The sequence below is a fragment of the Equus przewalskii genome, chromosome 1, assembly GCF_037783145.1.
Source record: "Equus przewalskii isolate Varuska chromosome 1, EquPr2, whole genome shotgun sequence".
Lineage (NCBI taxonomy): Eukaryota > Metazoa > Chordata > Mammalia > Perissodactyla > Equidae > Equus > Equus przewalskii.
This window is the reverse complement of record NC_091831.1, coordinates 7,431,906-7,448,085: the sequence shown is the minus strand read 5'-3', so window position 1 is coordinate 7,448,085 and position 16,180 is coordinate 7,431,906. Positions and strand designations below refer to the sequence as shown.

At 43.4% G+C, this 16,180-nt stretch overlaps 1 protein-coding gene and 1 long non-coding RNA gene across 6 annotated transcripts in view; one reads left to right on the top strand and one right to left on the bottom strand.

The window, feature by feature from the left end:
• Window positions 1-249: 249 nt before the first annotated feature.
• LOC139075495 (uncharacterized) lies at window positions 250-11,214 on the bottom strand. Of its 2 annotated transcripts, none has more exons than XR_011525873.1 (3): window positions 11,074-11,214; window positions 6,576-6,687; window positions 250-4,383 (listed from the first exon to the last, which is right to left on the bottom strand). It is a non-coding gene; the product is annotated as an uncharacterized lncRNA (long non-coding RNA). The 2 variants fall into 2 exon arrangements; XR_011525879.1 differs by lacking the exon at window positions 250-4,383 and adding an exon at window positions 5,951-6,377.
• An 85-nt stretch (window positions 11,215-11,299) lies between these two features.
• Window positions 11,300-16,180, top strand: part of EDRF1 (erythroid differentiation regulatory factor 1) — a 48,925-nt gene continuing 44,044 nt past the window's right edge. For all 4 annotated transcript variants that reach the window (XM_070571631.1, XM_070571552.1, XM_070571490.1 and 1 more), the window contains exons 1-4: window positions 11,300-11,706; window positions 12,703-12,911; window positions 14,547-14,613; window positions 15,280-15,405. In XM_070571631.1, coding sequence (XP_070427732.1) covers window positions 11,599-11,706; window positions 12,703-12,911; window positions 14,547-14,613; window positions 15,280-15,405 — 510 coding nt within the window. In that variant the 5' untranslated portion in view covers window positions 11,300-11,598. The remainder of the gene's footprint in view (window positions 11,707-12,702; window positions 12,912-14,546; window positions 14,614-15,279; window positions 15,406-16,180) is intronic.

Sequence of the window (16,180 nt, the reverse complement as noted above, 5' to 3'; positions counted from 1 at the left end):
GCCTCATTTACTGACCATGTGACCCCTTGCTCAAAGCCTTTCACTGAGGATACAGAGAAATTTCTTGACAAGGCCACGGAGGCCTTTCCTGGCTGGTGCCCACCTACCTCTCCAGCCTCACCTCTCTCCTCGAGCTCCCTCCTGGGGCTTCTGCCCCAGCCTTGCCACCACCTTCCCGTGCCTGCCCTGGCTGGGCTCTCCACCGCTGCCAGGACTTTGCCTGTGCTTTTCCCTCTGCCTGGAGTTCTCTTTTCTTTCCTTTTTTGCCTGGTTACCTCCTCTTTGACTTTCCTGATTGGGTCAATTCATAGGTACAAGTTCACAGTTTGGGGTGGTACTTATTTGAAAGTTTCTGCGTGTCCTTGTTAAACTGTTTTTACTCATCTTTGCGTTCCCAGAAGCTAGCACACCACCTGCATATATGAAACATGGACTGCCTCACTCAGACCAGGGCCAGAAGGGCCCCTGCTCTACCACACCCCTACCACAGGGAGATAGGCCCTCCTGGAGCTCCAGGGAGCCTGCCCGAATGGCTCCAGGCCTGCTTTGGGGTCCATGCAGGCTGCTACCCAGGCTGGTCATCCGCCACCCCGGCCCCCCCAACCAGAGGCCTTGGTGTATTTGCCCCTATGCCCAAGGGGTGGAAGGTCAGAGGATAGAACATTTTTTTTTTCTTTCCTTTTTTTTTTTGAGGAAGATTAGCCCTGAGCTAATATCCGCCACCAATCTTCCTCTTTTTGCTGAGGAAGATTGGCCCTGCCACAGCATGGCTTGATAAGCAGTGCTAAATCTGTGCCCAGGATCTGAACCGGCAAACCCTGGGCCGTTGAAGCAGAGCACATGAACTTGACCACTAAGACAGTGGGTTGGCCCCTAGAACAAAATTTATAGTATCCAAGGGGTAACTGTGATGAAGGTGTGTCAGCCAAGGAAGGAGACTAGAACATATTTAATAATCTGCTTCCTTAATATATAGCTTTAGATATTTAATATACGTATGCTGTGCAAACTTCCTTTCTTTTTGTTGGTGAGGAAAATTAGCCTGAGCTAACATCTGTTGCTAATCTTCCTCTTTTTGCTTGAGGAAAATTGTTGCTGAGCTAACATCTGTTGCCAATCTTCCTCTTTTTGCTTGAGGAAAATTGTTGCTGAGCTAACATCTGTACCAATCTTTCTCTATTTTATGTGGGATGCCACCACAGTGTGGCTTGATGAGTGGTCCGTAGGTCCATGCCCAGGATTCAAACCTGTGAAGCTCAGGCTGCTGAAGCAGAGCACGCAAACTTAACCACTACACCACGAGGCTGACCCTAGACCTCCATTTATAGTTTCCCCCAGGCCCTGCAAAAAAAAAAAAAAAAATAGGCATAGGGCTGGTTTCAGGCATATCAGAGAATCAATTTTGTCTCCTGTATGATGCCGATCCCTTGTATCCCATCTGCAATCTGAGATCAAAGGAGAATTGACTCTTAAAGTCAACAGAGATATAAATACTAACGCCAAGTCTCACTGATAAGCACAGTAAATGAGGGGTTTAGGGGGAGATGGGATAAATATTGAAGTCATTCAGTACTTAAAACATGTTCCAAAATCATAATATGACACCAAAATACTAAAAATCTTCCTCTGTAGGTACTAGGACAGTGTATTTTCTTGCCTTTTTACATTTTGCTGCTGTTTGAATTTTCTAACATAAACATGGTTATATTTGTAATAAAAACCTTATTCTTTTGAAAAATCAAGTTACTATTCTGTTTCATTTACAAAATGTGAACATTGTGCCAAAGCTCACCATCTTCCTTGCTATCCCTCACATAGCAATGCCAGGAATTGTCTGTCCATGTATTTGTTTCACTAGCAAAGGCAAAAACCATATATTTCAGGACTCAGTGGAAAAGGACTATGGCTTAACTTACATTTCATGTAGTGGGAAGTCACAGACAAGCTTCATTTATAGGTTTAAAAAAATGTGTTGCCTGGCTAGTGGACCCAGGATCCACTTTATTTTAGGCAGCTACCTGAATTTTCTTTCTAAACCTGCTGCCTAACTTCCATTAAGCCCACCTTGATTTCTTTTGGTTTCCTAATTGTGGTCTGAGGTTTATTTTTCATGGCCATGCTTCTAGCAATCCAGTTTTGTTTTCCCTTACTTAGAAATAAGAATTGTCGGGGGCAGCCCTGTGGCCGAGTGGTTAAGTTCGAGTGCTCCACTTCAGCAGCCCAGGGTTTTGCCGGTTCGGATCCTGGGCGCAGACCTAGCACCGCTCATCAAGCCATGCTGAGGTGGTGTCCCACACAGCACAACCAGAAGGACCTACAACCAGAATATCCAACTATGTACTAGGGGGACTTTGAGGAGAAAAAGCAGAAGGAAAAAAGATTGGCAATAGATGTTAGCTCAGAGCCAACCTTTAAAAAAAAAAGAAAAAGAAGAAATAAGAATTGTCTAGCTATTAACCCAAAGAGAACCAACTGCCCTCCTCCCCATTGCCAATCCCCCCCACCAAGACCCCTGTACCATGAGTTCCAGCCAAATGAGTGACTGTCCTGTCCCCACCCCCTGCCACCAGCCACTCCCACCTCCACACTTTGGCAAGCGTCTTTCCTTCACTGTCCCACCGCCTGCCCAATCCTCCAAGACCCTCCCCGGCCACCTCCGGCTCCACAGCTTCCTGGCCACCCTTCACCCTCACCCTTCCCAGTCCAGTGCGTTTATCCCCCCTGGGAACCTCCACCACACCTGGTCCCTCCTTGGTGGTCACACAGTGCTGTTTATCACATAGTTCTTGCTTCAGACCTTGCCCTTGCCCCAGAACTAGATCACAGGCCCTGAGGTCAGGAGCCGTGTTCTGCTGATTTCTTTAACCCAGTGCTGTGCCTAGGACTCAGTAAGTGTTGGATGGAATTGAATTAAGCATACGTTGTTTGGTCAATCCCTACATTTCTCTTAGAACTGCTTAGGGCTGTCTTGAGAAATGTGTCTTTTCATAGCCAACCCAGCAGACTAACCTAAGACAGTGATTGACAGAACAGAAGAAAATGGCCAGAAAAATGTAACAGGGAGGATTAAATTAAAAAGGATTAAGGATGAGCTCATTTCAAGAATAATCTGAGGAAGGCAGGGTGGGTGGAAGCACACCAGCTGTGTGTTGATGATTGCTTGAAGGGGATGATGGTGATGGGTACATGGGGTTCATTTTACTGTTCTCTTTACGTTGGTGTGTATTTGAAATTTTTATGATAAAAAGATTTGAAAAAGAAGGCGAAGGAGGAGGAGAAGCAGCAGTAGCAGCTGATTTGCAGACTCAGAGGAGGCCCCAGGCAGAGGGATGAGGAAAGGGGTTGGGATATGAGTCTCCCTCCCTTTGGGTACCTTCCTTCCTTGTGGCAGCACTGCTGCATCGCTCCCCCTGCATCTATACCTTCATTCATTTATCTGCCCACACACACACACTCACACCTTTGACCCAAGTAACAGCATCCCAGGCTCTGCCTATTGGGTAATGACCCATGTTCTAGAACATTCCCCGATGGGAATGGGAACCCCTCAGAGCCGGGCTCTATTTCAACTAATCCAGTTGGCAAACCATCACTCACGTGTGATAAGGCACACACTGAGATCTCCTGGGACAGAGGGTCCTTGATGTTCCCCAAATCACACCAAGCGGGTCCCCCTACAAGAAAAGATCTAACGCAGGTCACAGGAGCCATCTTGGCGGAAATTTCTTCACTCTGGAAGCCTTCTCTGGCAGTGGAGGCCGGGGCCGGCCCAGAAGATTCCACTCTAAATGACCCCTTAGAGGGGCCTCCCTCCAGCTGTGATTCTCCTATGGGTCACTTCAATCAGATAATAAGCATTCATCACAGCCAAGATGCACAAGGTGCTGCTCAGGGCTTTCCAAAACGATTCATAATGTCCACACAGAGCGTGGTCAACTATTTTTAGGGATGTACAAGCCTGAGACCCTCCAACAGGAGAGCTTAAGTTTCTCCTCCCACTCTTGCGCCGCCTCTTTCCTACTTCCTGGCCATTAAAAGAATGATATTTGTAATGTAGATGAGGTCAGTCCTTTTGTACAATGTTGACAGACAAGAGGAAGGTTCCAGAGAGAAATGCCACAGCAGCAAATGAATATAAATGACGTTTTCCCACTTTGTGCTCATAAAATGCCTTTTGTACCAAATCTCAAGGCTCTCCAGGAAGCGAGGCTTTGACTCACACTTTCACTCAGGGTAAATGTGAATGGCCAGAGCTGCTCAAGTCACTTGTGATAAGAAAGAACAAAAGTCCAGACACTTTTAAAATGCAATATTCTTGCCTTCTGGGTAGTAAACAAAAGTGTGCAGATGGATAATGACATCTGTGGATTCTGGCTCCATTTCCTAGAGAGAAAAAAATGTAAATAAATATGTAAAAAATTGTCATATGTGGATAACACCCGTGGTTCACCCAGTAGTTACCATTCCGCCCAACACTCTCATGCAGTGGGTTCTGTTCCTGGCTGCCTGGTGACTGAATGACACTGTGAAAGTAAAATCTCTCTCTGCGATGCCCACGAGGAAGACAAATACGGGAATGTTTCCTAAAAAGGTCCAGCCCATGGCTTTGACACGACACTTTTGACTAAGTGATGCCTTCCTTTTGTTCTCTCCCCTGGAAGCCTCCTCGTAAATGTTTAATAATAGCTAAATGATTCATTAGGGCCTGCAAGACCAAGCCCTTAACTGGGAAGGCAGAGGGGACAAGCAGCGCCTGACTGTGGGATGAATGTGAAGGTTCATTTGAGAATTCCTTCCTTCCCACCCTTAGCCCAAAATGCACAGCGTGAGTAACTGCTTGCGCTCCAGCCACCAACAAGCGCCTGAAGAGCAGACGTGAGTGACTTTGACACTGTTCCTAGGATTCATTTAGAGTAACAATCAGCATGGGAGGATAAAACTCACAAGGACTCTAACAATGTTTCTGCTGTGAAACTAATACCTGGCAGAGACAAGCTGCCCTACAACGGCTTGCACTGTATCCTGAAAGCCAACCCTAAGGGCTTGCAAAAGAATTTGAGTTCATCGGGTTTCTAGAAAAGGAACTCTTTCAAATGCAGTCAAAATGGTTTCCAAATAGCTTCAAATACTTTGCTTAAATGTTATTAGTCTACAGAGGAGCAATTAAATAATTATCACCTAATAATTAAATGAGGTATCACGTGGTTGCTCTTGGGAGCGCCTTGCTATTACACTGGTAAATTGCGCATCAAGGTCTGCACTGTCTTATACTTTAAAATTTTTCTACTGTTGTCAAATTTAAACGTAAAGGAAAATATAGATCCTTAACTTCATAATTGTTCTTGACAAAGACTAGCTAGCATGTGGCTTGCGGTACCATGGTGTGTCTAAACTAGTCTTTCTAAAACTAGTAGCCTATAAACTTTCTTATTACACAGCATTATTAAAAATATTTCTGAATATGCAGCCCCAATATATGCATATTTATTTGTAAAAGATATACTAGCAGTAACACAAAAATACAAAAGCAGAAAAATTTTAAAGTCTAAAGAAGTCAATATTTACAATATTTTTATTTTCACTGCAAACTGTTCTGTTCTAATATTTTTTAAGAGAGTAAAGTGGTTGAATAAGTTTCTTTTATTCTTGTGTCCTGATTGAAAACTTTGTGATATAACAATTTGAAGTGTCCTTCTAAGTTCAGTTTTATTTTAAAACTTGGTTTTAATGGCTGCCATTGCTTAAAATATCGCAAAAGACGAGTAAACTAACTAGGAAGAATCGCGTGGTCTCAGAGCTTCCCAAGTCAAACTGCTCACTTCAATTGTACCTACAAATTATGCAAAGCTTTTAACTGAAATTTGGCTAAATTTCTGTCTTCTATGAAGTCCATCAGTCTTTCTTATGTACCAATTAAACGGCGTCAAGGAATAATCCAGAGATACTCAGCTTGTTGTTGTACACGCAATTTATTTACTCAGACATGAGGCAGAAAGGTCAATGGACTGTTGTCATGAAACAAAATTACAAACAGGAGGCATGAGAGGGAAGAGAGGAGAACCCAGCTGGCAGCCTGGGACTAGTGAATCCTGCAGGCACATTCTTGGGGTAAACAAATCAGTTGGCAGCTGACAAAGAGATCAGTCTGGGCATCCTGAGAAGGCCAACTCGTGGTATCAGGGAAAACAATGAAGATGTGGATGGATTCTTCCCGGGCCCCGAAAGCGTGGCCGAGGAGCACAGGCTTGCCGTCTCGCCCCGTGCCTGCTCTCTCCCTTGCGTTAGCTCGCCTGCCTTAGATGAGCCAGGTCTGCACCACCGTCCTCCCTAGAATTCCTCAATACATTGCAAACGCAAACTCTCCATTTGGAAGATTTCTGAAGGGAGTTGGAAATTTCAGTTTCAAAGTTAAGTGTGCAGATATGAGGTTTTTATAACTGATACACGTCATTTTTAGCAACAAAATCACATAACGTTGGACAGATTTCTGACCATCTATTTTCAAAAATGCTCTCGCCATCAGACAAGACTCTTTTGAAAACCAATGACTTTCTCATGCATTGTTAAAACATCACCTTTATCTTGAAGGAACAGATTGTCTGTTTATTTTTGTGAAATTCTCTCCTAAACCATCCTGAAGACAGCTTCTAGTCATCAAAGAAGAGATGAGGAAATGTGGAGCACTTTCTGTAAAAGAAAATACAGTAACTCATTTTTTAAGCTTGACAATTCTTTTAAGTGCTTTGTCACAAGATGATCTGTGATCTCTGAGATTTTCAAAGTCACCCCTCTTATAAAACTCTGAAAAGATTCTCCTAAAGGCCTTGTTTTGTCACCAAATGTGGATGCTATCCGATAGCCCAACCAAACCATCATATGCTGTGGTCACCGCATAACGGTCCACAGATCTGCAAAGCCCCTCTGATGGGAGGAGCATTAGTCTTCCCTGTCACACTGAGGATAAGCTTGGCCTTGTGTCTCATTTGGGCCAAAAAAAAGTGAGCAGTGACTTTTGTTTGTCACTTCTGACCAGAAGTTTCAGGAGCTAGTTTATGGTTCACCAATCTTTTGTTGCTCTACTCCCACTGGCAATTCTCCAGATCAAGATTGCTCCATCAGCCTGGGCCCTGGAGTAAAGATTACAGGGACTAGTGAAAGTATGTCCCAAATGCTGCACGAAACACATTTCTGCTAAATATTTGGAACATGCTTACCCTAAAAATTTTTTCACTGTTTATCTGAAATTCAAATTTACCCGAGCATCCTGTCTTTTACCTAGCAACCCTGGCTGGAAGTCATGGACATTTGGGGATCATTTGTTTTGACTTCATAACCCAATCTTACTCAACTGATACACCAGCTGACCATGGCCCAAGGAAGGGCACTTGTGTCAATCTGTACATTAAGTATTAGTAAGGCTTAATTTGCCCTTACTTTTCACATTAAAAAAAAAAAGGGTTGGGGGGAGCCTGTCCCATGGCCGAGTGGTTAAGTTCATGTGCTCCGATTCAACAGCCTGGGGTTCACCAGTTGGGATCCTGGGCACAGAACTATGCATATGGCTCATCAAGCCATGCTGTGGCAGCATCCCACATAGAAAACTAGAATGACCTACAACCAGGATACAACTATGTAATGGGTGGGACTTTGGGGGGAGTGGGGAAGAGGAAGATTGGCAACAGATGTTAGCTCAGGGCCAATCTTCCTCACAAAAAAAAAAAAGGAAGTTACAGTTCTTCCTGAACCACAGGGGATTGTCCTTAGAGATCATCGTTCTAAGACATGGTCTACATGCCAGTGTGGTCAGATATTAATAATCTCACTAAAAATGAGATTCCTTGGCACTACCTAGAAATACTGATTTAGAACCTGGAGGTGGCTGCAGGATCTGCTGGCTTAATAAAGTTCCTCAGGTGACTCTGAAGCAAATTAAAGTTCCACTGGCCTGTGTCCGCAACCCAACTTTTTAGAAGGCTACCAAGGAGTCAGAGACCTGAACTAGTCCTGCCTTTGCTATTAAACTAACCTGGTACGATGTTCAACAAGTCAATTCTATTCTCCTCTTTGACTGCATTGCTCTCACCTAAAGAGGGACAGGATTGGCTCAGTCATCTCAAATCTCTCTTCCAGCTCTAAAAGTCCAGGATCAGCAGTCAGAGACTCAGGGCTTTTCAAGGTGCAGCAGGCAAAGTCAACAAGCGAGGCTGGGTAGGTGTAAGACACCAGGTTGTGGGGTGGGACTGTGGCACACTGAAGGGCATAAGCCACAATCGAAGCATTCCTGAACTTCCCTCTCTTCGCACATGGGGCTCTTTAGGAACTCCAAAGCCCCTAGGCACATCTGCCTTACATATAACTGTAAACATTTCTGAAAAGACTTCTAATTTTGCTTTGGAAAATACTGTGTGCTGCGCGTAGCTAAATGAATTGACAACTGACTGGCATTTCTCTGAAATCATCACACACGCTGGGAGGATTTTTGTAAGCAGAGAAAGTCTAACCTACAAATTGTTTTAGAGTGGAACAAACTGCATGTGAAGACTAACTTTAATAATTAATGATATTGACACTATAATATTTTGGAGATACTTCATTAAACATTTTTAGCTTTGATTTTGCACATTAAAAAAATACTTTGGAGCCAACAACATTGCTTTTGTGTCTCAAACATTCTGATAAGCATTTTAAAAGCCTGTTGGCACTAGTCATTTTACCCACATCGCCTAAGGGCTAAAACAGTTCTGCTGGCTGGTGCCGGTGAAAGAGAGATGACCAGACAGGGCACTAGCCCTGGGGGGGCTCACAGTCTGCAAGGCAGGCAGATCCAGACAGGCAATTTTTCTACAAGGCGACAAGCGCAGGATAAAGCTACATACAAGCTCTGGGAACAAAGAAAGGGACCCTAAGGGATAACGAGGGGAGGCATCAGGAGAGACTTATTAGGAACGATACTTGAGATGAGTCCTGAGGAACAAGTCAGGCGAGCAAGGGAAAGGCATGCTAGGCAGAGGAAAAGCACCCGCAAACATAGACTTATGCAACAGCCGGTTGAAGCAGACAACTACAAAGCAGTTCATTCACTCAGCAAACATTTCTGAAGTGGCGAGAGCATCAGGCCCTGGGGAGGCAGAGCATCAGGCCCTGGGGAGGCAGGTAAACACGTGAGAGCGCTGAGCCAGGATACCTGCATCTACAGGCAGAGCAGGCCGTGGAGGATGGAGTACATGCTGAGCAGGCTGGGAAGAGGAAGGCAGACACTGGTGCAATATGAAAATGAGCAGAAATAAGCGTCTTAAAATGCGAACTACAGCAAGTTATGATCGATGCTTTCCCACATTATATTTCAATCACTTACATTAGAAACAATGATAATCACTTTAAAAAAAAAACAGCACGTAGAAGTTTTTGAATAGGGAAAAAATTAATAAGCACTTAGCTCTAGAAGAATGTATAACATTTACGTAACTCAGATGCGCCCAGTTTCTTCTGCCCCAAGGGATCGCCCTCCTTTACTGCCTAAATCTCTCTCGTCCTCGCCCTGTTAGTGGCCCAGGAAACCCAGTCCCTCCTCAGGCTTCCCTCCACGAGTAGTGCCCGTCCCCGAGACCGAGGACCCTCCACTCCCATGATTCTCTCTGCTGCTGACTTTTTCCTGTGCTGAGTTCCTGGCTCTCTCTGTTTCACTCTTTGCCTTTTCACAGGTTGTTTCCAGCACATTTTCCCACTAAGCATTATCATTATGGTTCAGGCACTTCTCGAGGGGCCGGCCATATATTTGAGTCTGGAACAAAGAATTACTGCTACCTCAGGAAACCTCTTTTTACAAAGATAGAATTATACAATAAAACAACAGACTTTAAAGATTATTAGAAGCGAAATTATATATATGTTCAAAAACAGTAAAAATTACACTTTACTATAAAACAATGCATAATCAGAAAGAAAAAATAGCAAAATAAAGAAAACTGTAAAGAATAAATGTTGAAACACTTCATCTTACCACTCAGAGACATGTTTTCGTGGACATAGACACAGAAATAGACATGTTTTCAAAAATACGATGATATTGCATATTTTCTTTTTAAAATTTTATCATTTAACATCACATCATATACAATTGAAATGTTCTTGAATATTCGTGAAAAACGAGTTAGTTGTCTAAGTTAGTGGTACTAGATGGCAAAAATAGACTGAACCATCCCTCTAATATTAGATATTCAAGTTGTTTGACTTTTTACTATAACAACAATGTATTACTTGCAAAAAACAAAAATTGCAAAACAGAAACGGAAAATGATAAACAACGCATGTTGAAATGTCTACACAATGTACTATTACATCAAATTCATTGTTAAATATTCATAAAAATGTTTTGTTACATTTGAAAACAATAAGTTGAGCGTGCTCAGTCACAAGGATTTCTGAATACACAGAGCCTAAGGTAAATTACAAACTGAGATGGCCAAGTAACTGCAAAGAAAAATTAATTTCTCAAAAGCTTCTAATATTTTACCGCAAAACTAAGCAAACTTTGATGAAGGCTATGGCTGCACTTAACTATGCTTAATATGATAGTATGTGCGGAGTCCGAGGATAAGGGAGCCTAGCCCCTTCAAAGCGCTAAACGGACCCTGGCTATTTCTCAAGCTCTTTGCTACTCAGAGCACCAGCAGCATCTCCTGGGAGTCTGTAAGAAATGCAGAACCTCAGGCCCAGCCCAGACCCACTGAATCAGAATCTGCACGCCAACTAGATCCCCAGGTGTTTCCCATGCATATTAACGCTTGAGAAGCCGCTGGACCACCTAGAATGCCCTTTGCCAGTTCCCTAGAGGCCGACAAACAGAGGGCTCTCTGCAGATGCTCCACGAGTCACTAAGCAGTAAACGTGGCATCTTGCAAAACCCTGGTGAGATGCCACAGCCTCTGAAATTCATCCTTCGATAAAGGCAGAGGGCCTCCTCTGCGCATCTCGGCGCCGCTCTTACACTGGGGACCGCAGGGCCACAAAAGCATTGTGACGCGGGGACAGCACGCCGAGTCCGGGCGGCCTTGAGTCTGGACTGCTCCTCACCTGGGCGCGCCTTTCCCTTCCAGAGCCTGAGCCCGTCATAAACCGAGGGGGACCGAAGGCTGGGAAGAGCGCTAACATTCCCTACTTTATACAAGCGGAGCCGCTGGTTACACCGATAGCAGCATCTCCCTGCCCGCGAAGCGAGTCTACGAGTGGAACCACTCTAGCCCCCGCGGGCCCAGGTCCCGAGAGCTGTTTGCCAACAAAGACTAGCGGCGTGCGAGGGGTGGAGCCTGCGAGTCAGATACCGCGAGAAGTGCTCCCCCGAAAAGGCTCTGACGGACGCAGGCGCACTACAGTCCCCGCCCCCGCCGCTAAGGTGGCTCCCACCGCGGGAGGTGGGGCCGGGCCGCTGGCACAGAGCTCGCGAGATTTGAACACGTCACTGCAACTCCTTCCTGTCTTCCTGAGACCGGAAGCGCAGTGCGCGGGGCGTCTTTGGCGCTTGCTCTCCGGTGCTGCAGCGCTGCTGGGCGGCTCCTTGGGTCCCGCCTCGCCTCGCTTCGCCTCTTCTGGACCTGGGTGATGGGGGACTCCAAGGAGGCCGGGGCCGAGGCTCCGCCAGCCGGAGCCGCTGCTCGGGGAGGGCTCAGCCTCCTGACTCAAGGAGAGTCCGAGGAACCTGCAGCACAGGTGAGTCCGCCGCGGGGCGGGACCTGCGGGGCCCCGGGGGAGCTGTGGGCCCGCTCCACCGGGGAGGGATGTCACGGTTCCCGGCGGCTTCTGGCCCCTTCTCCACGCCTCCCCGACAGCCCTCGAACGGAGTGGACGCCCGTATGCCTGTCGTCAGGTGTTCAGGTATTTACCTCCAAGTCACCCGTATCAAAAGCCGTCCTGGCTTCCCACTCGTGGAACCGACAGGTGAGTTAGACGCGATCTCTGCTCTCAGGGAGGGTGCCTGTCAATATGTGGTTCCAGAACGTGGCACAGTTGTGCAGGGCTGGAGAGAAAGGAGAGGGTGTCAGGGAGGAGCTCCCCGGGATGGGACTGAGCTGATACTTGCAGGGTGCAAAGTGACTGCCAGGCCGAGAAGGGACTGCGTGAAAGGAGGTTAGGATAGCGCACTCAGACACTGAGCATGCTTGGGGGTGTGCGGGGGAGGGCTGGGAGGAACCCCCAGAGTCTTGTATGAAGTGAGAGCTTCAGGGTATTTATGTAATGAACCGACGAGTTACTAAACGTTTGCTTAAAAACAAAAAAGGCCCCAGATATCTTACCACAAACGACTTTCTAAATGATATTTGTTACTGAAATTAAAATGCATCTTTAATATTGAACAGAGATTTTTATCAGATTTTGCGTGTAGTTAGTGTGACACTGTTGACTCTCCGTTTCTGCTTTTCCACTTTCTGTGAATAAAATTTAAAAGGTGGATTGGTTGGCTTGTTTCCTAGCTGATAACCATAGCCATCATACTCCCTGACCCATGTCTTTTTCTTTAAATTATGTGAAAAAGAGCCAAGTAAATGTGACAGCTTATGCTCGCATTTATTAAGTGCTGTTAGTAACATGTTGCATATGCTCTTATGAAACCTGATGTGGTGGGGTTTTTTTTTCTTTTTATAAAGGTGGGATTTTTCATCCCTAGGAGATTCCTTCCATTAAAGTTTCATTCACTCTGTTCATTAGGGGTCAGCTTTATTTCTGGGAGGCAATGAGGTGAAGAGCCGGGCTGTGGTGAAATACTCATCTGCCCCTCCGCGAACAGCGTTTGCGCGCCTTGAGGAGAAAACAGACTTGAAACTCCCACCTGCCAACTGGTTACGAGAGAGTGCCAAACTAGGGCCAGCAGGAACTACCATACTTGGCAATAGTAAGAAAAGCAAGCCATTTTCAAGGTAAATATCAATCAATGGCGTTTTTACTTGTCCCACAACCCCCCCCAGCCCTGCCCCCAAACTCTAATACTTGCTTTTCAGTTTAATTTGTAATGCTCGTCAACTTGGCAAGATTTCTCTTTACAAAAAGATCATATTTGACTTTGAGTCCTTTTTTTCCCCCTGCTAATATGATTATATTATAATATGAAGATATCAATTGCATATGCATTTTTCAAGTCTTCATCATGTTATCAACAAAGCTGAGTTTTAACCACTAAAATTCAATCAGCTGTTTTATTTTTAGCCAATTTATATATCTTTTGAATTTGTGAATACAAAGAATCAGGCGGCACAGGAGGAGGAAAACCCTTAACACTGCCTGATCTGTCCTGTGGAGTTTTTTGTTAAATGGTGGTGGATTGTCTGGTCTGAAAAAGCCTGATGTAGAAACCCAGAGTGTTGGGTGACCTACACCCTTGACTTTGATGCTTGCTGGAAGTTCTGCTGGTGGCATTTAAAGTTGAGAGAGTGGCCTGGGGTCTTATAGAGAACAATGTACTAGTGTCCATGTTCTTGTAGACCGTTTAATATGTTCTCTTTTTTTCCTCTCTGATTGAACCTAAAATATTTCCACATAACGTAGCAAGAGCCATAAATACATTAATAGCTTATGAGCCAGTAGTCTAGAAATTATCCTAATGCCTCAGAAGGTAAAAGTTATATTTGCAAAATATTTGTTTGTAGCATTATTTATACTAGCAAAACGTTGGAAATAGTCCAAATCTCTTCTTTTAGGAGAATGGCTTAATAAATTATGATATGTCAACATGATTAAATGCTGAGGTGATTTAAATAAGTATGTTGACTGTGTGCAAACACTGTGCTAAGTTCTTTGTATGTTTATCTCATTTAATTCTCATGACGCCCCTTTGAGTTAGGTGCTGTTAACTAATTTTCACAGGGAAAAATTGAAGCTTAGAAGGGTTAAGTAGCTTGCCTAGACCACATGGTAAACCATCAGAGCATGCTTTGAAGTGAGGCAGTCGTAGGTAAGTATCCTGACTCTGCCACTCACTAACCGAAAAATGGTGACCTCGGCTGCTTTTCAGCCTTGTAGGTTAGAGGTGTGCCTCACGTGGTCCCTGGCACAACTTTTTTTTTCTTTTCTGCTTCTGGCTGAATTGATGTCAGGTGCATTTTTTAATATTCATTTTTGAAAAGAGTAGTAGTATATATCGCTAGGAACACAATTCTGGATACTAAAATCCTGATAAAGTTTCTGTTTTTCTTATCTCCCCACCTAAGAAGAATAATATCTTGAACTAACTGTTTTCTCTTGGAGATTTTTTCAGTTTTGTTAATTCAAAAATTAAAATAATTTTTTTTATTCTAGATGTTTCCTATTAATTGCTTCTAATGATTATTACTATATTTTATCAAATCTAAGATACCATTGATTTTAAGTTGCAGTGTTATTTTATGTACCACTAAGAACGGAAAACTAGCCAACTATCATGGTGATAGGCATACTGATTTCAGAGGTGTTAGAATGTGGAAAATGTATCCTAGAAGCGATGAAACGCAGTATTCTATTATAAACTCTCCCTGCATTATTGTGAGCATGACCTTTGTGGCCTTTGTTCCCTTCCTTAGCTTTGGTATGGCATACGACTTTATTGATTCTGTAGGAAACGATGTGGATGTGGTCTCTGACTCTGAAGTAAGTGTCCTTACTGTGGAATGTAATTGGGGTGTTTGTGCTGGGGGTTTATAGCATGCTCTGGTCTGTAGTCTTGAAAAATTACTGATGAAATAAGATAACAACTATCTGATTATCGAATACCTTTTTTGTTATTAAAGTAGTTGTGTTTACCATATCTCCTTTCTCTAAAGAGGAGGTAGCAACTCCCGAAACAATGGCGGTGGTAATGATATTGATGGTTGTATTTTAATAATGGCAATTACAAGTGATTATAATGTTTGGGATGATTTTGTATAATATGACCAGTTGAGAATTAGAGTGACACTTTTAGCAAAATGTATTGCTCCTTGGTTGGTCAGTTTTATCTCATATGCTAAAAGCCTGGGTCAGTGCAACAGTGTGACCTATACACACTTAACCTTAGGAAATTTTATCATGTAAAAATAAATCTTTGACCATCACTTACATTAACATAGTATGACTGGTAAAGTGTAGGTGATTCTGGTTTTAAAGCTCTGTCTTCCATGGGTTTGTATTTAGCTCTTTGTGAAAAATACAGTGTGTATAACCTTAGGGAAAACAGGTTTACTATGCTTTAAAACTGAATGAAGTTAAAATTTGAAAGGTTCCAAATCACAGTAAAAGAAATCTTTCTAAACTATTTTTACTCTTAATTTTTTTAAGAACATAAAAAAGCTCCTGAAGATTCCGTACAGCAAGTCCCACGTGAGCATGGCCGTGCACCGCGTCGGAAGGACTCTCTTGTTAGACGAGTTAGATATTCAAGAACTCTTTATGAGATCCTCTCAGGTAATACTTGTTGTGAAAAACAACCAAAAAAACATTATTTTAACAACTTAAGGGCACTGGAAATATGATTTTGTTTCAGAGAAAGGCCAGAGTGGAAGTGCAGTTGAGTACTTCAACAATCAAGAAATGAGAAGCTTTGCTGAAGATAAAAAAGCTTTAATAAAGCAAAAATAGGAAAGAGAGAGAACAGGGAAGAAACTTATTTTATTGATACCAACAGCCAGGATTCTTGCAAGGGAAAAGATGAAACTAGTAAGGAAAGTTGTGAAAAATCTGAAATTTAAAGACCTAGTTTAAATTTTTGAAAAATCCTTTGGTGTTTCCACTAAAGAGATTCTCCTGAAACATGGCTGCCAGGAAATGTGAAAAATGTTAAAAGTTATTCCTATGAATACATAGTTATTAGAATTAATTGGTTCTCTTCAACCAGAGTTTCTCAAACTATATGTTGGTAAATGACTGTTTTTCCCCCAATGTGTTGATGATGGATACTTTTGTCAAGTATAATAATATTGCAGTTTCTCAAGTCTTACTCTCCATTTCTGTGTACTTACATTGTCATGGACTATTTGAAAATAGTTCGTGGTCCTGCCTGTTCAATAGGCTACTCTTTAAAGAATATTCCTGCAATGCTTTATAAAGGAAAATAAGTTACAGTGATTTAAATTGACATTTATAAATGTTTTTCCCTTTGGAAAGAGCACAGTTCAATCTCCATGTATGTGTTAGCCACTGGGCAAGATCTTGAGATGCGACAGTGAGTAAATCACGGTCC